Below are 24,709 nucleotides of genomic sequence, written 5' to 3'. Positions count from 1 at the left end.
TTATCAATAACCAACTCTTTAAATGGAAAAGTAATTGGAATATATGTCAAGTTCGAAAACGTAAAATAACGAGCAAAGCCAGCAGTGAGAGATTTTAAAAACAACAAAGGAATATAAAGGATTAATAAGAGATGCAAAAAGGAACATGAAAACAATTTGCAAGGAACGTCAAAGCTAACAACAAAAGTTTGTGTAAATAACTTTTGTATAAATATATCGAAAGTAGGAGGACCCAGTAAAGATATATCTAGGTGAGACCATATTGCTTCATAAGGAAATGGCAGACTTGTCTAATGCATAGTTTGTATCTGCTTTCACATAAGGATGGAGGATAAGGGCAAATTACCAATAATACAAGGGGACCAATTTAGTGAATTTATTGGCCAGAAGTTTCCCGTCGGCGATTTGGGGGCGGGGCCCGCTCGCCGACAGGAGAATGACACGGAATGACATCGGGAGGAACCCCTGATGTCATCCCGGTCCATTTAAATTTTTAGGAAGGCGGGGGCACAACAAAATCAGCTGTCCGCCCACCAACCTGTCAATGGCCAATTGAGGCCACTGACTGGATAATTAGCCCAATTAAAGGCCCTGCCCGTCCAACCTTAAAGCTGGCGGGCAGGCCAGGAGCCCCAGCGGGCTTCTGGAAAAAGATAAAACCTCATCCACCGGCGGGATGAGGTTTCATCTCAGTTTTTAAAAGTTTGTTGAAGTTTCACTCATATTTATTAACATGTCCTATCTCGTGTGACAGCCTCATATGAGGGGGACGTGTTAATAATGTTTTTCTTTCTCTATTTTTAAAGTTTTTTAAACATTCAATGCTCTCCCTGAGACAGCACTTAGTCTCGGGGAGCAGTGCGCACTGTGACAGATGGGGAATCCCTCCCCTCCCCCGCACAGGATGCACATAGCACTTCATGTCGGGAAGGCCGCTGGGTGGGCCTTAATTGGCCCGCCCACTCAAAATGGCGGCGGGCCCCATTTCGGCGGCGGAGTTCAGCTGCCCGCCCACCAAGGTCAAAATTCTGGCCATTATGTTTTTTTTTTAATTGATAATGGAGAAAATAAAACAACCTGAAATAGACAAATCTCCCGATCCTGATGGCTCCCATGCCAGAATTTTAACAGACGAGACAGAGGAATTTAAGGTGCATTAGCCATGATTTTCCAAAGTTCTCTAGATTTAGGAGTTGTGCCTTAGAATTGGAAGATTGTAAATGTCATTATTTAGGAAGGGAGGGAGAGAGAAACCAGGTAACTGCAAACCTATCAGTTTGACAATCGTGGGAAGCTACTGCAATCTATCATCAGAGACAGAGTGACTGAGCAGTTGGACGAGTATGAGCTGATCATGGACAGGTAACATGGATTTGAGGACTAGATCATGCTTGACTAATCTAGTTGAATTTTTTGAGAAGGTTGCTAGCTTGGAGGACAGGGGAGAGTCTATAAATATTGCTATATGGGCTTCTGGAACGTCTTTAAGTTTCCCCACAAGAGGTTATTCGCAAAAAGAGAAGTGCATGGAATTGGAGGTAACCGTGCAAAATGGGACACTAATTAGTGGGAGAGGGAGAGAGACGGAGAGTAATTGAAGGTGTCGTTGTTGCAGATGGGCAGAGAACTGAGATTTGCTCTAACCTATCTGTTTAAACAGTGCGTGAATATAAAAAAAATTACAGAGAGTTACAGTTCAAGGCAAGATTTTAATGTTTTAATATTAAATATTTAAAGTATTTTGACAGTTTACCACAATGAGCCAACTCAATGATTGGATTGCAACAGCTCTGGACTGTTGAGTATCATCTGCAAAGTTCGATATTTCATGCTTAGTCCTTGAGTTTATAACCACCAGTTTGTTGTGGAGTAATGGATGCATGGGGCCAAATGTTCTTCATGGAGGTGGGAATAGAGAGACAGGAATTTTCCCGACGTTGTGATCCCGCCTCCATCCAGGCAGTGCTGACATGGGTGATTTTCATCTCCCGGGGAGGGGGGGCGCGGGGGGAATGTCTGGTGTCGGCAACAGGCATGAGGCAGGGACAGATGCCGAGGTGGCCAGGCTAAAAGGGCGGCCTCCGTTCCCAGAGGCATTGGTTCCGTTCTTCAAATCCCTGTGAAGTCCCCATTCATTATCATGCCCTTCAGCTATCCCCTCACCCTCCTCTCAACCCCTTCAACCCCACCCCTCCAAGCATACTCACCCTTTATAATAAGAACTCTCAAGTCATATAATAACATTTGGAAGCCATTGGAAGCTCATAAATCTGACAAAATAAACAATCAATTGCATAGGCTATTATAAAACATTACTGTCAGCTCATAAATTTGTCAAAGCTATCAAATCCACATTCCCCAGGACAGCTGGGTAAACAAACTCTGCAGTACAGAATCTATTAGTGTCTTTGAAGGTAACAAAAATCTCACACATCTGTCAAAACTTTCAAGCAGCCAAACAGCTGGCAGAGCTCTTCTGCAAATAATGAATCAGGTATCAGACAAAGCTTTCAAAAAGCTAAACAACTGGCTGAGCTTGTCTGCAAAGAATGAATGAAAGTGATGGAGAGGATTTCACCAGTCAGCTCTGCACACACGCTAAACTAGCCTTTCAGTATTGTACAATGCAGAATAGAATAGGCTATCCATTGGACAAAGTGCTAATGCATCCAAAGACTTGGCCACTTTTACAATGCTATTTTTTCACTTGACAGCTTGCTAACTGTCAGAAGTAAGAGCCTGACAACCACATTATTTAATGATCACTTACCTTTTGCAAACACAGCACGGTGGATAACCTATACTATTCTACATTGTACAATATTGAAAGGCTAGTTTAACGTGTGTGCAGCACTGACTGTTTAAACTCTCTCCATCGCTTTCACTCATTCTTTGCAGATAAGCTCAGCCAGTCATCACTCACTTCAGTGAACACAGATATAACTCAGACTACAGCATTCCACGATGAACTGTAAAGGAGGCAACACTATTTTTACTCACCGTTTATGCTCGTTCCATCTCCAGTCCATGATTCACATCTCCACACTGTAAGTGTAAGTTAGAAAGACTTCCAAAACACAGCTGCCTCACTGAAAATTCCTGACGTTCTGAAATGCCCAATTCCAGAAGGGTACAGGCAACTTCTAAGCAGCAGCGTGTGGTGTTCCCACCTGCCCCTTTTCCCGCTTCACTGAAAATAGCCAGGGATTGAAATGGAGCCGGGAGTTCCACCTTACCCCCTCAGCAGCCATCCTTTTCTAATTCCTGACTGCGGCCAGGATTTTCCAGTCGGCATGCAGGGACAGGCCCGACACTCCGGCGCGTAAAATGATGCACGATGGCGTCGGGCGTGCGTCCCAATGTCATCGCGCTGTCTCACGATGTTTCGTTCGGCGGGCACGCACCAGAGTTGGCTGCTCGCCTGCCGATAATTGGTGGGCCTACTAAGGGCATTAACAAATTAATTAGTGTCAAGTTAATGCTGCCCGTCCAACCTTATGGTTGGCAGGCAGGTGTGAAGGCCAAGCGGCCTTTACATTTTTTAGGAAACCTCATCCACAAGCGGGATGAGGTTTCCTAAAGCTTTTTATGAATTAAATAAAAAGCTTTCCTGATAGATGAAAACATGTGCCATCTCATGTGGCACAGTCACATGAGGGGACATGTTTCATTGATTTTTTATTGATTTTGTTTATTATTTTCAAAACTGCTTCAATCTCCCTGAGGCAGCTCCGTGCCTCAAGGAGATTGAAGAGCTCTTTCGCACGCATGTTCTGGTATGAGCGTTCTTTATATAACAGTCTTGTGAAGCAGTTTGGCTGCCCATTGTTAAACAAGGATAACTGAGGCCAACAAAAATGCCATTTCCGTATTTTAATTTTTATACATACATTCACTGCACCTTCCAACGCGTATGTGAAATGAACGTCAATGTACGTGTATGTTGTTTCATGGGATGTTTGACACGTTCTTTTTGTGATGAGCTCAGTTGCAAATCCACATCAACCACTCGCAGCACTCATTTCCTTTTAAGTTAAAGCCTGATTCCTAAAGAAGTTTCTTACATCATCGTGATGAATATTAATCTTATTGATATCGGTGAACTGAGCTGTGTCATTTTCTTTAAATACACTGGCCTTTTCACATCCCAGTCTTGTGAAACACTTCATTCAAAGCCTTAGAAATAATTATCTGATTGAATATCATTATCACCACAACAACCACAGACTGTGGTTTAAACAGTTATCGTTTCACAGGATCCTTTTCCGTACTTGGAGAATGAATATATTCTTTTACTAAAATAGAAACAGGATTTTGTCCTCAAGGCATATGAGATTCCATAAAGAGTGAAATGAGCAAATTAATGCTCAGCTAAGGTTCACTTTTCTGATAGGTTCAAGTAGCTAACACTGGTGTTTTCTTTCATAAATCCCAAACACAAATGTAGCTTTTAATGAGTATGACTGTCATTCAAAGAGGCAGTGACAGATTGATGATTATTCATGCCAGTTCTCAAGCTCCAGTTAATTTGTATACAGAGTCAGTTTGGTGGAAATGAGTTCTAACAGTAAGTCAAAACTCACCAAATATTAATAATGGCAGAACATTGAATGTGCAGGCTTAATTGAGTATGCCTTGGTATGTAGGTATAGAACCCTGTTAAATTAGATGTCAGGATGTTGGAGATTTGTCACAGTGCACCCATTCTTATGTTTAAGGTATTAAACATCCTGCTGGCAGTAACTGTTTTTAGTTAGTTATGTGCTGAAAATAACACCCATTTCAAAATCATGAGGACTCTGCACAGAGTGGACAAGGGGAAACTGTTCCCATTGGTGGAATGGTCAAAAACCAGATTCCAAATGATTGGCAAAATGGTGACATGCGGAATGAAAACTTTCTTATGCAGCAAGTGGTTAGGATCTGGTATGCAAAGCCTGCGAATGTGGTGGAGGCCATTGCCTGGCACTTGTGTGGCACGAATGTTACTTGCCACTTGTCAGCCCAAGCCTGGATATTGTCCAGGTCTTGCTGCATTTGGACGTGGACTGCTTCAGCATCTGAGGAGAGGGGAATGGTGCTGAACATCGTGCAATCATCAGTGAACACCCCCACTTTTGACCTTATGTTGGAAGGAAGGTCATTGATGCAGCAGCTGAAGATGGTTGGGCTGAGGACACTACCCTGCAGAACTCCAGCAGTGATGTCCTGGAACTGAGATGACTGACCTCCAACAACCACAGCCATCTTCCTTTGTGTTAGGTATGACTCCAACCAGTGGAGAGTTTTCCCCTTGATTCCCATTAACTCCAGTTTAGCTAGGGCTCCTTGATGCCACACTTGGTCAAATGCTGCCTTGATGTCAAGGGCAGTCACTCTCATCTCACCTCGGGAGTTCAGCTCTTTTGTCTATGTTGAAACCAAGGCTGTAATGAGGTCAGGAGCTGAGTGACCCTGGTGGAACCCAAACAGAGCATCAGTGAGCAGGTTATTGCTAAGCAAGTGCTGCTTGAAGACACTGTTGAAGACATTTTCCATCGCTTTACTGATGATTGAGAGTAGATTGATGGGGCGGTAATTAGCGAGGTTCACTAAATGAATAAAGCTACATGATTCAACAGATTTTGAACAAACAAAAACAAAATTTCCTATACATGATGAGGAAAATAAAACAATTTGCAACATCTCCCTTATACTCTAACATTCAGGATAAGTATGAGGTACATGTGATTTAACAAACTGTGGCTGAACACACCTCGCTGCACAACAAATAACAGATGCAACCAAAATAGGTTCCACAGATTTCTCAACAATCCACCCAGACATTAGTAACGCTGTGAGTCAACCAATCTCACTGAAACTTCGCCTCTCTCACTAGGGATTCCAATCTTGACCTTCAAAGATCTTGCCTTGGAATTCTCTACAAACAACGCTCCAACTTGGACTGTTTCAACAGCACCCCTCCTCACAGGATTTCAATCTCATCTCCCAAGATTCTGTTCCCCTGGATTCCCGAGTTTACGCTCAAGCACGAACTCACAAGCGCAGTTTCAGCTCTTTGGCCAAGCTAATCTGAAAACTACTGCTCCAAAGGTGTACCTTGGCCCCAGTGGCCCACAGCATGGAGTTGCCAACCTTCGGCTGCCTTCGGGGCTTCTCTTGAGCCCTCTTTGATCATCAGACTCAGACACCATCAACAACGGCCCACTTCACAATGTTTCAATCTCACGTTCCAAGATTCCGTTCTCTTGGATTCCTGAGTACGCACTCTAACACCAAATTACAGACAAAACTTCAGATCTTCAGCCGTGCCAAATGGAGCAGAACCCCACTGCTCCAAATAGGCACCTTTGCCCCCAGCGGCCTGCAGCAAGGAGCCACCAATGCTTGGCTGCCCTCTTCACTTAAAGCCTGCTCCCTGCAGTCCTTTTCTGGTTTGGAGCCTGTTTAGTTGCTCCTCCCTTTTTCCTTCACTTAATCGAGACGTGTTTCTGTCACCTGTCGCTGTTCCCTATCTGGAACTTCATTTTAGGGACTCCTTCCTGTCCCCCTCCCCTTTTTTGAGACCCCTCCCTGTCCCCTGCCTGGGACGATAGTCTTTCATGGTGCTCCACTCCCGGTCACCTCACTTGGTTTTTGTGCTTTTTTTGTCCTCCTCTCTTATATGCAAGCGTGCTGAGCCAGTTCTGTGCCCAAAGAACTTACAAATGGCAGAACTGTGCATGTGCAGCCCATTCCTGGCCCGCGTACGCACAAAAAGTCCAAGGTCCATCAGGAGTTGAAGTTCTCAACCTTCGAGCTCAGCAAGGTAAGTATACTTTCATAACACGATATAATTGACATTAACGAACCTTAATGATGTTATTGATAAGATATTGACATTGAGGACTTAAATGGCACTAGAACAATGCAGTTTCTTTTTTATTCTTCAGTGTGATGGTGTTCAAACTGAAAGGTTCCTTCAACTGAGCAATAATTTGTGGCAACTACCATTTAATTTTGGTTGGTTGTGTTGTACTATATCATCTTCCAGTAAGGTCTTGGAAACATAGTCGAGCGTAAAGCACCATTGGGCAAAAAAAGCAAAATCTTTCAGGGGAATGAAAAATAAATAGATGAGAAACAGGATGATATCTGATTTATCAAGAACCTTTAAAAGGAACATGCAAGACTGAATTCAGATCCCCATTGAAGCTTTCTCACCCATGGTAAGATTAATAGATTAAAACACCAAGGATAGTGATGGAAAATGTATAACATCAGTTACTTCTGTGTAAATACATATTGAACAGACCAGAGATGGACAGCTGTGGAAAATTGTGGAGACAGATTTTCCTGAATAGCCCATTGACAAATGGTAAAGCAGCTCGAAGCAACCCAAGTAAACTAACAATGGGAACATAGAAATCAGACTGCAGTTTATCCCAGGTCACCAACATTTAAAGCAGCAAAGTTTGCATCACCCAGTGTTGTGAATTAAAGAGTTTTATAAGGAGAGGCAATATAAATGAAATGGTACAATGCTAAAGCGGGTACAGAAACAGAGACACGTGGAGATTTAGATACAGAAATCATTGAAGGTGGCTGGACAAATTGAGAAGATAGTTTGAAAAGCATTCATGACCCTTGGCTTTAAAAATAGTGGCATAGAGTACAAAAGCAAATACGCAAAACCTTTGTGAAACACTAATTAGGTCTCAACTAGAGCATTGTGGCCATTTTTGGGGACCACACTTCAGGAAGGATGTCAAGACCCTGGAGACTGTGCTTTGGAGGAGCTTTACTAGAATTCTACCAGGGATGAGCAACTTGAGTTACATGAAAATACTGGAGAAGCTGGAATTGTTCTCCCTAGAGCACAGAAGGTTAAGGGGAAATTTAATACAGGTATTCAAAATCATGAAGAATTTTAATTGAGTAAATGAGGAAAAACTGTTTCCAGTGGCAGAAGTGTCAGTTAGCAGAGGACAAGGATTAAATGTAATTAGGAAAAGAATTGGAGGTTGCAATTAGGAGAATTTATTTTATGCAGTGTGTTATGATGACCTGGAATGCACTGCCTGAAAAGGCAGTGGAAACAGATTCATTAGCAACTTTCAAACAAGAATACCTGAAGGGAATAAAACTTGCAGTGCCCTGAGGAAAGAACACGTGATTGAGGCTAATGTTACAATCCCATAAGAGAGCAAAAACTTTTAAAACGAGGTATGAACTTTGCAGGGACCAACTCAAAGGATCGCACAACAAGATTTCACATTTTAAGACTTTTACTGTAACAAACAAGCTAAAGTCAATAGCATCTAACATTACTTAGGCAATTAATACCCTAAACTGTAGAAAGGTTATTCCTTTTTAACTTCCCAACATAACCAAAATCCCCACACCATGTTTATACATTATAACTCACTCTCAGCAGAGATGTGGTCCTGTGTTTAAATATCCCAAACTCCTTCTGGCTTTATCAGGATCTTTTCTCCCTCCCCGCCGCCGCCACCCCCCCCCCCCCCCCCCCCCCCCCCCCCCCCCCCCCCCACCCCCCCACCCTCTGGGGTGAATCTTCCAGTGTCCTTTTAAACAAAGTCCCCTTTACTTAATCTTCTGAGCATAATCAAGTGGATTTCTAGTAGCACGGTATCCTCTGGTGATTTATTGGTTTTTAACTCTCCACAATCCTTGTTTCTTCAAACAACCTTCTGCTTGGTGGTTCACCCAGAAGCAGTCCTTTTCTTCTGCCTGGAATAGCAACACCTGTTGTGGACCTTGTTTCCTCCTGGTCTGACAGGCTCTGAGAGCCTGGGCAGCAGCAAGGTCAGTTGCCTTCTCCTAGGTGTCAAGGTGTTAAAATTTGCACCTGATTTTGAATAAGTTTCAACTTGAGTTTCTGTCTCCATAGCAAGCAGGTCACATGGGTTTGTCTCCGGGCAGATCCCGTAGGAGGTCCCATCCCACTCTTCAAACTATTCCATTTTGCCTTGAATTAGAGACAGTTTAAAACACAAACGTCTTACAAATTCCAGCGTTTGTAACCCTAATTGGATAGTTTTTTTTTATAAGAACTGCATAAGGGCAATGGACTGAATGGCCTCTTTCTGTGCTGTAAGTTCTATGATACATTGATATCACATAGACAAACCAAGCTGAAATTTTCTGCCTCTTTTTCATTTTTTTTTACGACTTATTTTACGTCACTTGTTGCTCAATTTATGATGTAGTTTATCAGTAGTTAAACAGCAATCCATGGTTAATCAACATACAACCATGAAACGCTAATCTGCACAACCCCCACTGGATTGGCTGAAACAGTGAAATCACAGTAAAGCAAAATCTTGATTGCTGGAATTTTCGCTCACTGGATCAGGAGTTTCTTTATCTTGGGATCAGCTGATTGAGTGTTGCCACTTGAAGTTGGCGAATGTGGAGAGAATTCAAAAATAAAAACAAAACATAGATAAAAACAAAAAAACTGGGGATGCTGGAAATCCAAAACAAAAACAGAATTACCTGGAAAAACTCAGCAGGTCTGGCAGCATCGGCGGAGAAGAAAAGAGTTGACGTTTCGAGTCCTCATGACCCTTCGACAGAACTAGAGAATTCAGTTGCACTCAGTTCAGAATTGCAACCTTCCCAAGGCTAACTTAACATTGACTGGGAGACACGTCAGCGTATGTATGTCTTCTTTAATTTGGAAGCTTTTATTTTCAAATGTGCCGCCTCCTTTAAACAGTAAGGATTTTAATCTTTAAACTGTTTCCTGTTCATTGAAAGTGAATTAAAACCGTTAAAATATAATTAAGAAAGGCAGGATATGAGAAGACTGAAATTCATACATTTCCTGTGGTCTGTGAGATCCGTTATAAAGCAGCTTGGAACTTTGAAATGACTCAAATCACTTGACACATTTAATCATATTTGGAATGAAGTGCCTGCAGTTACTTAGGCAAATGTAGCAATCATTATGCACCTGAATCACCTCATCAATAGGAATTAGATGGCTAGCTGCCTAATTTGTTTGCTTTTGTGATGTGGACTGATGGTCGAACTTTAGGAGAACTCCCTGCAACCCTTTGATTCATGCCAAGGGATTGTTAATTTTCACTTGTTTGGAGAGATCAGATTTCATTTCGACGCCAGTATGAAACTCCATGAGTACTGCTCTGCAGTATTGTGTTAAATTATAGGTGGAATTTTAACACTCTCTGCCCAATGCAAACTGTATAGAACAGGAGTTAAAATCCAAGACGTAGACAGACCTCATTTCCCAGATGTTTTTTTAACACTTTTTTTTTGATGGCTGAGGTGCATAAAGTTTTTGGATTTGATCCAAATAATACTTATTGGGTTCGACCAAGTCATGATGGACGGGCTTAATATCTTAAACAGTTACTCTACAGAAAAATAAACAATGTTACATGCTTTCTCTCTGCACAGAGAACACGACCTATATTGCTTATTTTGCTCTTGTTTCTCTCCATGAATTGTGATGGAAAGCTTAAGATCTTTATTGGTCTCTAGTCCTGCAGCGCTATATCTTAAAAGAAGTTGTTTTTCAGATTCCTATCACAGAATTGTTACAGCATTGAAGGAAGCCATTCAGCCCATCGTGTCTGCACCGACTCTCTGAATGAAGAATTCCCTAAGTGCCATTCTCCCACCTTATTCCCATAACCCTGCACATCTTTCTTTTCAAAGAACAGTCTAATTCCCATTTGAATGCTTCGATTGAACCTGCCCCCGTGATACTCTCAGGCAGTGGATTTCAGACTTTAACCACTCGCTATGTGGAAAAGTTTTTCAACTTTTGCAGCTTTTGCAAATTACTTGAAATCTGTGCTCCCCTCGTTCTCGATCCTTTCATGAGTGGGAACAGTTTCTCCCTATCTACTCTGTCCAGAACCCTCATGATTTTTGAATACATGTAACAAATCTCCTCTCAACCTCCTTTTTTCCAGTGAAAGCAGTTAACTTCGCCAATCTATCTTCAAGTTCCTCATTCCCGGAACCATTCTCGTGAAGCTAAATGCTCTCATTGTCCTGTTTGTCAGTGCCTTGTTTATTCCCCTGTGGTTTGGATCTGAAATGTGCCGTCTGAGGGTGTGACGGAGGCAGATGTATTGGGGCTTTCAAAAGGGAATTGGATAGGCACTTGAAGGGAAAGAAATTGCAGGGCTTCAAAGAAGGGGAGGGAGAGTGGGCTAGCTGAGTTCTCTTGCAGAGGGCCATACAGCATGATGGGCTGAATGGTCTCCTCTTCTGTAATCATTCTATCATTCCATGATTCTGTGATATACACTAACCTTTATAAGGTGATGATGGATCAATCATTCAGCATCCCTTACTAACAAAACTTTCTCTTGCTTCAAGTCATCCATACCCCAGAAATGAGTAACTTAGCCATTTCGCTACTATTTCCAGATGGATTACAAGTCTGCAAGGTTAGAAGTGAAACCAGCGAAACAAAAACAAAAATCTTAATCGTATGAGAGTAAATCAAATCCAGCTTATGTAAGATCAAGTTATTGTACAGGTGGTGGCCCCTTAAATAAACGCAAAATGGGATCCTACCATTTAGAGAGGACCCTGTTGCCCACTGAACTTGTCCTGGCACCAAGCTGAATAAAGCCTGCCAGATATTCAGTGGCGGTAAGTGCACCTCTACCATGCCCGCTTCCGTACCACTTCCTGGCTGTTAAAACCTCTCAAAACATCCGCAGCACCTTCCCCCAACTGGTGGCCTCTGCACTGGGTCATAAATTTCATTTTTTGTGTCCTAATCATTGAATCTAAGCATTTATTCAATATACTGAGTCAAAGTGGCCACACGGGCTTTGATGTATCGGAGGTAACGTCTGTAAATCTAAAGGGAGTTGTATCTTATATTTTACACAATGATTTTGTCTCATGAAGTAAAATGAAGAACATCAGAAGGTGAGCAGGAAACAGTGTGTGTGTGTGTGTGTGTGTGTGTGTGTGCGCTCACCCCACCAGAAGGATGCCAGTTTCAATCCCCAGGCTACACTGACTGGACAGATAACCTCAGCTGGGGCTGCACTCAGGGACAAGGGGCATCTCTGTGCCGCTGGACCAAAGTTCCCATTCCTAATTCCTATTCAGTGCCAAAATTCAACTATTGCAGTTGAAATAGGCAAGTGACTCAAATATGAAGCATGACCATTTGGGTGAAGTACCAGAGGGTGACAGGTACAAGGAGACTGCTCCTTCAGGAGAGGAGAAAATTAACAGGGGCAAAAAATCTCTGCATAGCACAGCTGAAGTGATTAGCACAATGGGGTGAGCTATAATTAAATTACAGCACTGGACCAAAACTGTATGAAGCTGTATTTTCACAATTGACATGGAATCTTAAAAAAAATGCTTTTGATGCGAGCTTAGTAAATTTTTGGTTGAGGATTCAGCAGTCACTGTGAAAAGGTGCTCCCTTCAATACTATAATCAAAATGGAAGCTTTGGGTTGAAATAAATTTCTGCATTACTTTAATTCAATGTTATGATTAAAGCACTAACTGAATCATCGCCAGCCTCCCACAGTTACTGCCATTACAATTTAAAGCTGTGGAAATGAATCAAGTCACAAAACAATAAACGGTCTTGCCAATGTTAATTTTATTAGTTAGGCTCTTATACAGTTATTGTTTTCATATGATCAAATTTTCTTCAATATTTTATTTTAAATAAACACGTTTCCAGGCTAACAGTGGAGTGTGATGCATTCAGAAGCTGTCATCTCCTGTAATAAATACACAGGGTTTCCCAATGCTGTGCTCCTGTCGAAGGGTAATCTTCCTTCATGTTGGCAGGAAATAGCTGGTGAATTGCAATGCAGTGATTTTTTTTTTTAAACATATTTATTCAGTTACGCGATGTGGGCGTTGCTGGATAGGCCCACATTTGCCCCTCCCTAAATGCCCTTGAGAAGATGGGAGTGAGCTGCCTTCTTGAAACGCTACAGTCCATGTGGTGTAGGTACACCCACAATGCTGTTAGGAAGGGAGTTACAGGATTTTGACCCAGTGACAGTGAAGGAACGGCGATATATTTCCAAGTTAGGATGGTGAGTAACTTGGAGGGAAACTTGCAGTTGGTGGTGCTCTCATCTATCTGCTGCTCTTGTCCTTCAAGATGGTAGCGGTTGTGAGGTTGTTAGGTGCTGCTGAAGGAGCCTTGGTGAATTCCTGCAGTGCATCATGTAAATGATACACACACTGCTACTGTTCATCAGTGGTGGAGGGAGTGAATGTTCGTGGATGGGGTGCCAGTCAAGTGGGCTGCTTTGTCCTGGATGGTGTCTAGTTTCTGGAGTGTTGTTGGAGTTGCACTCATCAAGTGGAGAGTTTTCCATCACCCTTTTGACATGTGCTTTCTAGATTGTGAACAGGCTTTGGGGAGTCAGGAGGTGAGTTACTTGCTGCAGGATTCCTAGCCTTTGGCCTGCCATTGTAGACACAGTAAATATATGGCTAGTCCAATTTAGTTTCTAGTCAATGGTATCCCCCAGGATGTTGGTGGTGGGGGATTCGGCGATGGTATTGCCACTGAACACTAAGGGGCGATGGTTAGATTCTCTCCTGTTGCAGATGGTCATTGTCTGACACTTGTGTAGCGCTCATGTTACTTGCCACTTGTCAGCCCAAGCCTGGAAATTGTCCGGGTCTTGTTGCATTTGGACACGGACTGCTTCAGTATCTGAGGGGTCGCGAATGGTGCTGAACATTGTGTAATCATCAGCGAATATCCCCACTTTGATATTATGACGGAAGGAAGGTTATTGATGAAGCAGCTGAAGATGGTTGGGTTGAGCACAGTACCCTGAAGAACTCCTGCAGTGATATCCTGGAGCTGAGGTGACTGACCTCCAACAGCCACAACCATCTTCCTCTGTGCTAGGTATGACTCCAACCAGCGGAGAGTTTTCCCCTGATTTCCATTGACTCCAGTTTTGCTAGGGCTCCTTGATGCCACATTCGGTCAAATGCTGCCTTGATGTCAAGGGCAGTCACTCTCACCTCAGCTCTGCAAATCAGCTCTTTTGTCCATGTTTGAACCAAGGCCGTAATGAGGCCAGGAATTGAGTGGCTCTAGTGGAACCCAAACTGAGTGTCAGTGAGCAGGTTATTGCTAAGCAAGTGCCACTTGATAGCACTGTTGAAGACATTTTACTGATAATTGAGAGTTGATTGATGGGGCGGTAATTGGCCTTGTTGCATTTATCCTGCTCCTTGTGTACAGGACATACCTGGGCAATTTTTCACATTGCTGGGTAAATGCCAGTGTTGTAGTTGTATTGGAGCAGCTTGGCTTGGGGTGCAGCAAGTCCTGGAGCCCAAGTCTTCAGTATTATTGCCGGAATATTGTCAGGGCCCAAAATCTTAGCAGTATCCAGTGCCTTCAGCTGTTTCTTGATAGCATGTGGAGTGAATTGCTTTGGCTGAAGACTGGCATCTGTGATGCTGGGGACCTCAGGAGGAGGCTGAGATGGATCATCCACTCGGCATTTATGACTAAAGGATATAGCAAATGTTTCAGCCTTATCTTATGCACTGATGTGCTGGGATCCCCCATTATTGAAGGTGGGGGCTATTTGTGGAGCCGCCTCCTGCAATGAGCTGTTTAATTGTCCACCACCATTCACGTCTGGATGTGGTAGGACTGCAGAGCTTAGATCTGATCCGCTGCTTGTGGAATCGCTTAGCCCTGTCTATTACTTGCTGGTTATGCTGTTTGACACGCATGTAGTCCTATGTTATAGCTTCACCGGGTTGACAGCTCATTTATAAGTATGCCTGGTGCTGCTCCTGGCATGCCTTCCTGCACTTTGCATTGAACCAGGGTTGATCTCCTGGTAATGGTAGAGTGGGGGATATACCAGGCCATGATGTTATAGTTTGTGGTTGTGTACAATTCTGCTGCCTCTGATGGCCCACTGCACCTCGTGCCTAGACTTGAGTTGCTAGATCTGTTTGAAATCTATCCCATTCAGCATGGTGGTAGTGCCACACAACAGGAGGAGTAGGGCCAATTAGGGACCTAAAATAGAATTTACACATGGACGAAGGGGCCATGGCAGAGGTATTAAATGATACTTTGCATCCGTCTTTTACCAAGGAGGTAGATGCTACCCAGGCCATGATGACAGATGAGGAAACTCTGTCACTAGAAGGGTTCAAAGTTGACAAGGAGGAAGTGTTGAATAGACTGTCAGTACTTAAAGTTGACAAGGCTCCGGGACCAGATGAAATGCATCCAGGGATATTGAAAGAAGTGAGAGTAGAAATTGCAGGGGCGCTGACCATAATCTTTCAGTCTTCCCTGGAATCAGGGATGGCACCAGAGGACTGGAGAATTGCAAACATTACGCCCTTGTTCAAAACAGGTTGTAAAGAGAAGCCCAGCAATTACAGACCAGTCAGTTTAACTTCAGTCGTGGGCAAGATTCTAGAAAAATTATTCTGATTAGAATTAGTAGTCACATGGAAAAATATAGGTTGATAAGGAAGATAAGCATGGATTTCTAAAGGGGAAATAGTGTTTAACTAACTTGCTGGAGTTTTTTGAAGTGGTAACAGAAAGCGTCAATGAGGGTAATGCTGTTGATGTAGTGTACATGGACTTTCAAAAGGCATTTGATACAGTGCCACACAACAGACGAGTAAGAAAATTATTGCTCATGGAATAAAAGGGACAGTAGCAACATGGATACAAAATTGGTTGAAAAATAGGAAGCAGAGAGTAATGGTCAATGGATATATTTTGGGCTGGAGGAAGGTTTGTAGTGGAGTTCCCCAGGGGTCAGTATTGGGACCCTTGCTTTTCCTGATATATATTAATGACCTAGATCTTGGTGTGCAGGGGACAATTTCAAAGTTTGCAGATGATACGAAGCTTGGAAGTGTTGTGAAGTGAGAGGAGGATGGTGTGGAACTTCAAAAGGATAAAGACAAGTTGGAGGAGTGAGCAGATAGGTGGCAGATGAAGTTCATTGCCGAGAAGTGTGAGGTGATGCATTTTGGTAGGAAGAATATGGACAGACAATATAAAATAAGGGGTGAAATTTTGAAGGGGGTGCAGGAGCAGAAAGACCTGGCTGTATACGTGCATAGATCATTGAAAGTGGCAGGACAGGTGGGGAGAGCAATTAATAAGGCATATAATATCCTGGGTTTTATTAATAGGGGCATAGAGTACAGGAACAGGGAGGTTATGCTGAATTTATGTGAGACACCTGTTAGACCTCAGCTGGAGTATTGTGCACAGTTCTGGGCTCCACATTATAGGATGGATGTGAACAAATTGGAAGGCGTGCAGAAGAGGTTTACAAGAATAGTTCCAGGATTGAGAAACTTCAGCTATGAGGATAGAATGGAGAGGTTGGGACCGTTCTCCTTGGAAAGAAGAAGGCTAAGAGGAGATTTGATAGAGATAGTCAAAATTATGAGGGGACTGGACAGAGTAGTTAGGAAGAAGCTGTTTCTACTCATAAAAGGATCAAGAACGAGAGGACACAGATTTAAAATGATTTGCAAAAGATGTGAGAGAAAACTTTTTCACACAGCGAGTGGTTCGGGTCTGGAATGCACTGCCTGGAAGTGTGGTGGAGGTAGGTTCAATCGAGGCATTCAAGAGGGCATGAGATGATTGTTTGAATAGAAACAATGCGCAAGTATGGGGAAAAGGCAGGGCAATGGCACTAGGTCATAATGCTCACTTGGAGAGCTGGTACAGATGCAATGAGCCGAATGGCTGCCTTCTGTGCTGTTAAAATTCTGTGATTCTGTGAACACAATGGAAGGCGTCCCCAATGTGAAGACAGGACTTCATCTCCACAAGGACTGTGTGGTAGTCACTCCTCCTGATACTGTCATGGGCAGGTTGGTGAGCTTTTTCCCTCTTGTGAGTCCCCTCACCGCCACAGATCCCAGTCTAGCAGCTTTACCCTTTAGGACTCGGCCAGCTCGGTCAGTGGTGGTGCTACCAAGCAACTCTTGGTGATGGACATTCAAGTCCCCCACCTAGAGTACGTTCTGTGCCCTTGCCACCCATAGTGGTGTTCAACATGGAGGAGAACTGATTCATCAGCTGAGGTGGCAGGGTGGGGTGGGGGCGGCCGGGGTGGAGATGGGGGCAAGTGGTAATCAGCAGGAGGTTTCCTTATTCATGATTGACCTGATGCCATGAAACTTCATGGGGGTCAGGGCTGATGTTGAGGACTCCCAATATACCACTGTGCCGCCATCACTGCTGGGTCTGCCCTGCCGGTGAGACAGGACATACCCAGGGTTGGTGATGGTGGTGTCTGGGTCATGCTCTGTAATATATGATTCCGTGAGGATGATTATATCAGGCTGTTGCTTGACTAGTCTGTGAGACAGCTCTCCCAATTTTGGCACCAGCCCCCAGATGTTAGGAAGGAGGACTTTGCAAGGTTGACAGGGCTGAGTTTGCCATTGTCGTTTCCGGTGCCTAGGTCGATAATGGGTGGTCCGTCCAGTTTCTTCCTTTTTATTGACTTTTTAGCAGTTTGACACAACTGAATAGCTTGCCAGGCCATTTCAGAGGGCATTTAAGAGTCAACCCACATGACTGTAGACATGGGATCACATGTAGGCCAGACAAGGTGAGGGTGGCAGCTTTCCTCCTCTGTTATTACAGCAATCGATAATGGTTTCATGGTCATCGTTAGACTTTTAATTCCATATTTTGAATTGAATTCAAATTCCACCATGTGCCATTGAACCCTGGTCCCCAGAGCATCACCCTGGGTCTCTGGATTATCGGTTCAGTAACAGTACCACTATGCCACCACCTCCCCAGGTTCTGGTGATCCTATGCATCTGCTGACCTTCCCTTCTAGGTTGTAGAAGTCATGGGTTTGGAAGGTGCTGTCAAAGGAGCCTTGGTGAGTTCCTGCAGTGCATCTTATGGATGGTACACACTGCTGCCACTGTACGTCAGTGGTGGAGAGAATGAATGCTTCTGGATGGGATGCCAATCAAGCGGGCTGCTTTGTCCTCGATGGGGTCAAGCTTCTTGAGTATTGTTGTTGCACTCATCCAGGCAAGTGGAGAGTATTCAGTCACACTCTTGACTTGTGCCTTGTTGATAGTGGACATGCTTTGGGAAGACAGGAGCTGAATTTATTTGATTTATAAAGATCTATGAGTCCCTGAAATATATACCTGCATTACTTATCAATTCGATCTCCTTCTTGGCATGGACAAGTCAGTCATATCAGTATATGTAGTAGTATACCACTACCAGAAGGACAAGGGCATCAGCGGCATGAAAGCAAAATGTCACCTGCAAGTTTCCCTCCAAGACACACACCATCCCGACTTGAAAATACATGGCCATTCCTTCATCGTCATTGGAACTCGCTCCCTAACAGCACTGCGGGTGTACCTACAGCAGACAGACCGCAGCAGTTCAAGAAGGTAGCTCACCACCATCTTTTCAAGGGCAATAAATGCTAGCCTAGCCAGCAATGCCGCATCGCATGAATGGAAAAATAAAGCTGCTTTTAGGAGGCGGCCTTGTGATAGTTCTCTGTGCCGAGCTGAATGATGGTCTGTCAGCATGGTCACTTACTGTGCAATGCCTGTGCATTGAGTGAATGTCAGATTACAGAAATTCTTGTGTTTACACTGTGGGCTCAGTGGAGAATATATAAATTGACCGAGACCCTGGATTTTTTTCACGTGTGAAACATTATAGCAGATGTAAGTGCAAACTGTTAGGAAAGTAAGTGAGAATTAAATCTTTTCCAAGTGTAAGAAGACTCCACTAAACCACATTGCTGTGACATACTGGCTGTTTATTATAAGCCGTCCACCTCTTATAGGTTTGCCACACACTGTATCGTGAAGTTGGTGTTCTTTCAGGGGATTAGTAGTTGTGATTAATATGCCCCATATTAATTTATTTGTCACAATTAAAGGCCTGTTTAGTTTGATAATGAAATAGAAAAAATGTTTACTTTTCGTTTACGCCACTGATGATGATGATGACCCATTAATTAGTAGCGGGTTGATGGGGAGAGGGAGGGAAATTGGAGTTGAGGCCGAAATGAGATCAGCCATGATCGTAATGAATGGTGGGGCAGGCCCGAGGAGCTGAATTGCCTACTCCTGCTCCTAGTTCTTATGTTCTATGTTCTTAAGACAGCAGGGTGCTGACTAAACTGACTCCTATGTTAATTAAAGACATACTTTTTAAGTAATAATTTAAGGCTTGGACACACAGAAATTGATCCAAAAGCCTGAGTTTAAATTTAGAAATTAATTTTGTCACTCCCAGCGAGATGTTTTTCTTCTGTGAACAATTGTTTTTATTTCTTTCAGGTCCCTCTGAGGTTTCAGCCTCAGTGAGATACAGCCGGAGACCAACCTGTCCTGATGCCTCTGTAGTAGGAAGCCTGAACACTCCCCCGGTGCCCAGACACAGGAAGAGCCACAGCCTGGGAAACAAGTGGGTGAAAATATCGCTTACATCTCAAGAGAGTTTCTCTCAAGTCATGCTGAGAATGGTTTGGACAGCCAATATCTTGTCTCAGCAGCCTTAAAAGCAGTCTTGCTTAGTCAGTCCTCTGTGTTCAGCAGTGAAGAAATTGTTGTAAAATTTGAATGGATTATCCTTTCTCCCTTAACATCCATTACCCGGTGGAAAATGTGGCTGAGATTTTCTCCACTGTTGGGAGAATGGCAAAAATTCCATTTCATCACGTTCGTAACACACGCTTCAAAGGTCAGTGCACTGCTCCAATTCATATAAGAGAATGTCAGTTCAGATAGATGATAACATGTAAATGGCTCTTCCATTCAACACTCTTCTGCCATAAGGTATGATTAATCTGCTCTCATTCATCACTACTTTTTGTACAATAGTCGCCAACACCATGGCAATTGCAGCCTCTACATGTGGGCCTGGTATTTGTTCTTTGTCGAAGGAAGATTGAGTAGAATGGGGCTTACTTTCTCTGGAGTTTAGAAGAATGAGAAATGATCTCATTGAAACATATAATATTCATGGAGATTTTCCAGCATCCGTAGTTTTTTGCTTTTATTATAATATTCATGGAGAGTTTGACAGGGTAGATGCTGAGAGGCTGTTTCCCCCTCACTGGAGAGTCTAGGACTAGAGATCATATCTCAGGGTAAGGAGTTGGTCATTTTGGACTGAGAATGAGCAGAAATTTCTTCATTCAAAGGGCTGTGAATCTTTGGAATGCTCTACTCCAGAGGGTTGTGGATGCTCGATTGTTGAGTAGATTCAAGACTGAGATCGACAGATTTTTGGCACAAGGAGAATTGAAGGAAACGAGGATCTGGCAGGAGAGTGGAGTTGATGCGGAAGTTCAGTTATGACCTTATTGAATGGCAGTGCATGATTGAGGGGCTATTGCGGCAAAATCCTTCTATTTCTTGTGTCCTTGTGCTGATGCCTTACAGAACCGATTTAAGGATTGTAGCACCTGTAACTTCAGAAAAATAATCTAGCCCTCCAGTGATCCCTTGGCTCAATTCTCTGCCAAAGTATGCAATTATCACTGCTCATTTCTGGCTAAGCCATCAAATTCTAATACAGTAGCAGGTAAAAAAGACAAGACAGGCAAAACCATGTGGGTTTTCTATTTTGGAAAACTCATTTTTAATGGTTTTGCTATTTCGTTTTACGTCATTATTGCTTTACAAGAATTTAGCTTAAAATGACAGGCATATCTGTCCAGTAACTTTCATGTCAGATGGATTTTAAAGTTATACAGAAATGATTATTGGTAATTGGCTGGTCCAATGCACTTAAGCATTGTTAGTTCCAAGATAAAGACCCATTAATCAGCACCTCTGGAAGTCCCATAAAATCATCAGCTCATCCAGGCCAGAGGAGTCTCAGCCATTTCCAGTCTTGTTCAGGCTCGGTTGTTAAGCACAGATTAACTTTCGTCTGTCGGCCTCTTGTAAACCAAAAATTAAGATGTAATTCTCCGAAATGCATTAAGCGTTACGCCCCTAACGCCTTTATTCTGAATCGTGCCTGCAGTTATTTGTGTGAGATTCCGTGATGGAAGTATGAGATTAATCAAAGTCAGGGCCGAGTTTTGGAAAAACTGATGCACCTCACAGAGCTACCACTCCAGATGATTCATTTCTTGAGGCATCTTGTCTTGGGAGCAAACAGTTTTGCAGGAAGAAGTTTTAACTGTTTCAGACTTGCAGATTTCCCCATACAGCTCACTTCACTTTTTATCCTCTCCTTCAGTATATTATTGGTACTTTCTACTGAAAATACTTGGGTGCAGGTAAAATGGGATTTATAAAACCAGAATCAAGATCAGTAGGAATTTAAAGGAGGTTTAACGGCACGGATTCCTTCGGTATTTTGTGTAGCACTCAAGTCACATTTGCTGTTTGTTACCTGAAAGAGGTGAGAGTTTATATTAATTTCAGTAGGAATTGCAGATAATAATGGTGGAGAAGTGATGCAGTCAGACAGCACTTGGACCCTGTTGTGTTTCATTGGTTTATTTACAGTGCTTTAAGACATCTCTGCAATCACAAAACGTCTGCATCATTCTTTAACCCAGCTTCTAGGTCTTTCTATTTCTTTCAGCTCTGAGTCAACACCCAGGCTGAACCAATCAAGCACAGGGAGCATTGCCAGTTACCAGACTAACATAATCAAACACAGAACAAATGAACAGTTGAACACTACAGACACCAAATACCTAATTGTTTGCTCTGTTATTCTTTGCCTGTTCACTTGCGTGTCCATTTACCTATACCATTGGGGAGGCGGACATATATGAAGCAGGCCTCCCTGTCTCACCTAAACCTCTGATGCTCTGTATGGGTTACAATTCAGTAGCAAAACAAAATATTGAGATTCCTCATAATCATGCTCCCTTGTCGCAAGGAGAGCTAAGAACACTGCTCCCTGAGACTGGTGCAGTTCACTCCTCTCATTCAAATTATCTGGCAAATGATGTTTTGTTGAACGAAATTCCTACTTTGCTTATTTGGAATGTATTGGGCAATTCAAAATATTTTAGCCCCAAAAACAGATGTGGGGATGGACTGCAAATCATAGTTTAAAAAAAATCTCCAGACTTAAACTAGAAATCAGAAACAAAAACAAAAAGTGCTGGCAGCATTCAGCAGGTCAGGCAGCATCTGTGGAAAACAGAGAGATTAGCAGGCAAGCGTGAACTGTTCATCAGAATGTGAAGATATTATAGCAGAAGGGCGTTTAGAAAGGGACTATTGTGGCATTTCAGTCACACGCTGGTTGATGCCAGCCTGCAGCTGCTGCCAAATTTAGCATCATGCTTCATTTGAATGGAAGTGGTGGGGACCAAACAGGCAGCTAGCTAGCTGGGCAGGGCCTGCCAAGTACTGTCTGGCCCTGATCCCAAGCCAACCCATGGGCATTTTCTGGGGTGGGTTAGGGGAGGCTGTCAGGGGTAGACTCATAGGTATTTACAGCACAGAAGGAGGCCATTCGGCCCATTGTGTCCATGCCAGTTTACAAAGATCTGACTACACTAATCCCATTTTCCAGCGCTTGGCCCATAGCCCTGGAGGCTATGGCAACGCGAGTGAATATCTAAATACTTCTTAAACGTTATGAGAGTTACTGACTCAACCATCCTTTCAGGCAATGAGTTCCAGACTCCCACCACACTCTGGGTGAATGCTTTTCTCCTTAACTCCCCTCTTAGCCTGCTACCTCTTACCTAAAATCTATGCCCCCTGATTATTGACCCCTCTATTGTTGGAAAGAGTGCCTTCCTATCCACCCTATCTATGCCCCTCATACTCTTATACACCTCTATCAGGTTTCCTCTCAACCTTTAATGGCTCCAGTGCCATTGCCACCTAGGTAAGCCCAGGTGGCAGTGACCTGTGGTATTTTTGTGGAGCTAGGAAGTGCAGACATTATTTATCTTGATGTCTATGGTTTATATTATCCCCAACTCATGCACAGTTGGACAGTTACTATCAAATAATAAAATGGTATGCCCTGTCATCTTTCCATGGAAAATTCTAATACGAACATTGATCGCTGATTTTTTTTTTCCTTTATTATTTGTGTCCACTCCCGGTCTGACCTGACATGCTTTTAATGGGATTTACTCTTGAATGTGATAAGCTGTCACCCGGAAACACCTTCAAAATGGCTTCAGGTTTGACTGCAGTTCCATTGTCTGAGCGAAGCACCAGAGAAACATCTTCATTCCAAATCTTGCCACCACGATGGATTTAGATTTTCAGTTCAACTTTGTGTTTTTGTATTTTAGCTCCATAAATTATGTGTTCCCTTCCTCATAATGTTTGAAGCCCAGATTTACCCTTCATTCTACTGTAGAGGATTTACATTTATTCTCCAGCTCTCAACGGAGAACGTTTATTTAATTTTTCATCGCAGTCTGAATAATCTTTATTTTTGTTTTGTGCCCTTTTTATTTTAATAATGTATAACTGTGGTTGTTTTGATGCGATGGATTGGTTTGATTACTGCTGCTTCTGGTCCTCCACCCCCTTCTCCCACCCACCATGTCCCACCTTGTTGTCCCAATCTGGCTCACCGTCACTGATCTCCACCCCAACGTTCTCCCGTTTTGCCTCCAGTTAAATCAGCATCCTGTGGACCCACACTGCGCCCCGGTTCCATTCACTTCTGGGCCACTCTATCTTTCCTATCTAGCCCCTGCAGGATAGTGTACCTGAGCTCCTTCCTCATACACATAATGTGCTCCAATTGTTTTATGGGCCTGCTGCTTTGAATGACCAGCCAATGATAGCCACCCCCAACCCTCCATCCCCGCCCCCAGCACCACCACCACCACCACCACCATTGCCATTGTTGGAACAACCTACTCTCCGATGCTCCTTAGCGCTGCTTTTCAAATCGATGCCTCTTCTCCAGAGCTCCTCATCCCTCCAACCTGGGATTACATTTGGGGTGTGCCACTCCCTGGAATCCCATCACCCAGCAAACCTTTGGCTTCATTGAGCCTTTTGACTGTCCAGAAACCTTCACCGAGCAGCTTTTCCATCTGAAGCCTCGTCTCCACCACAAACTGGACTGAATTTTGTCCAATCAAGGGGCAGGGAGTCGAGGGCTATGGGGAGCAACCAGGAAAGGGAAATTAAAGCCACAGCCAGATCAGCCGTGACCTTATTGAATGGTGGAGCAGGCTTTTTGGGCTGAATGGCCTCGCCCTGCTCCTATCTCTTATGATCTTATGAATCCCTCCAGTGAACTGTTTTTTCACTTTTCCCATTCTGCCTTATTTTAGCCATCAGAAGCTCTGCTCAGAGGGATTGATTGGATTTTTCTCGCCTCCCCATCTCTCTCACTTCTCCTCTCTTCTGTCTCTCTCCCCTTCCGCTTCTGTCTCCTCCTCCCCTCCTCTCCTCTCTATCCCTCCACTACTTTGTCCCGTTCGCCTACTCGGAATGTAGTTTAGTTACATTCCCTCTACTCCTTCCGATCTCCAACAAACCACTTCTCGATGTATTAGCCCATCCCCCCCACCCTGTCTCCCATCTTATGGAAGTTCACTGGAGGGATTCCAGACTTGGCCTCCACAGTCCTCTGTGGTAGAGAATTCCACAGACTCACCACCCTTTGAGTGAAGAGGTTGCTCCTCATCTCAGTCCTAAATGGCCTGCCCCGTATTAAATATATTTAAGAAGGA

At 43.5% G+C, this 24,709-nt stretch overlaps 1 protein-coding gene across 3 annotated transcripts in view; it reads left to right on the top strand.

Moving 5' to 3' along the window:
• Window positions 1–24,709, top strand: part of ralgps1 (Ral GEF with PH domain and SH3 binding motif 1) — a 758,811-nt gene that overhangs the window by 670,928 nt on the left and 63,174 nt on the right. For all 3 annotated transcript variants that reach the window (XM_041193970.1, XM_041193968.1, XM_041193969.1), the window contains exon 13: window positions 19,353–19,479. In XM_041193970.1, the coding sequence (XP_041049904.1) occupies window positions 19,353–19,479 (127 nt within the window). The remainder of the gene's footprint in view (window positions 1–19,352; window positions 19,480–24,709) is intronic.

Source organism: Carcharodon carcharias, chromosome 8, assembly GCF_017639515.1.
Source record: "Carcharodon carcharias isolate sCarCar2 chromosome 8, sCarCar2.pri, whole genome shotgun sequence".
Taxonomy (NCBI): domain Eukaryota; kingdom Metazoa; phylum Chordata; class Chondrichthyes; order Lamniformes; family Lamnidae; genus Carcharodon; species Carcharodon carcharias.
Note: the sequence above shows the minus strand (reverse complement) of the source record. Positions and strands in the feature narration are given on the sequence as shown.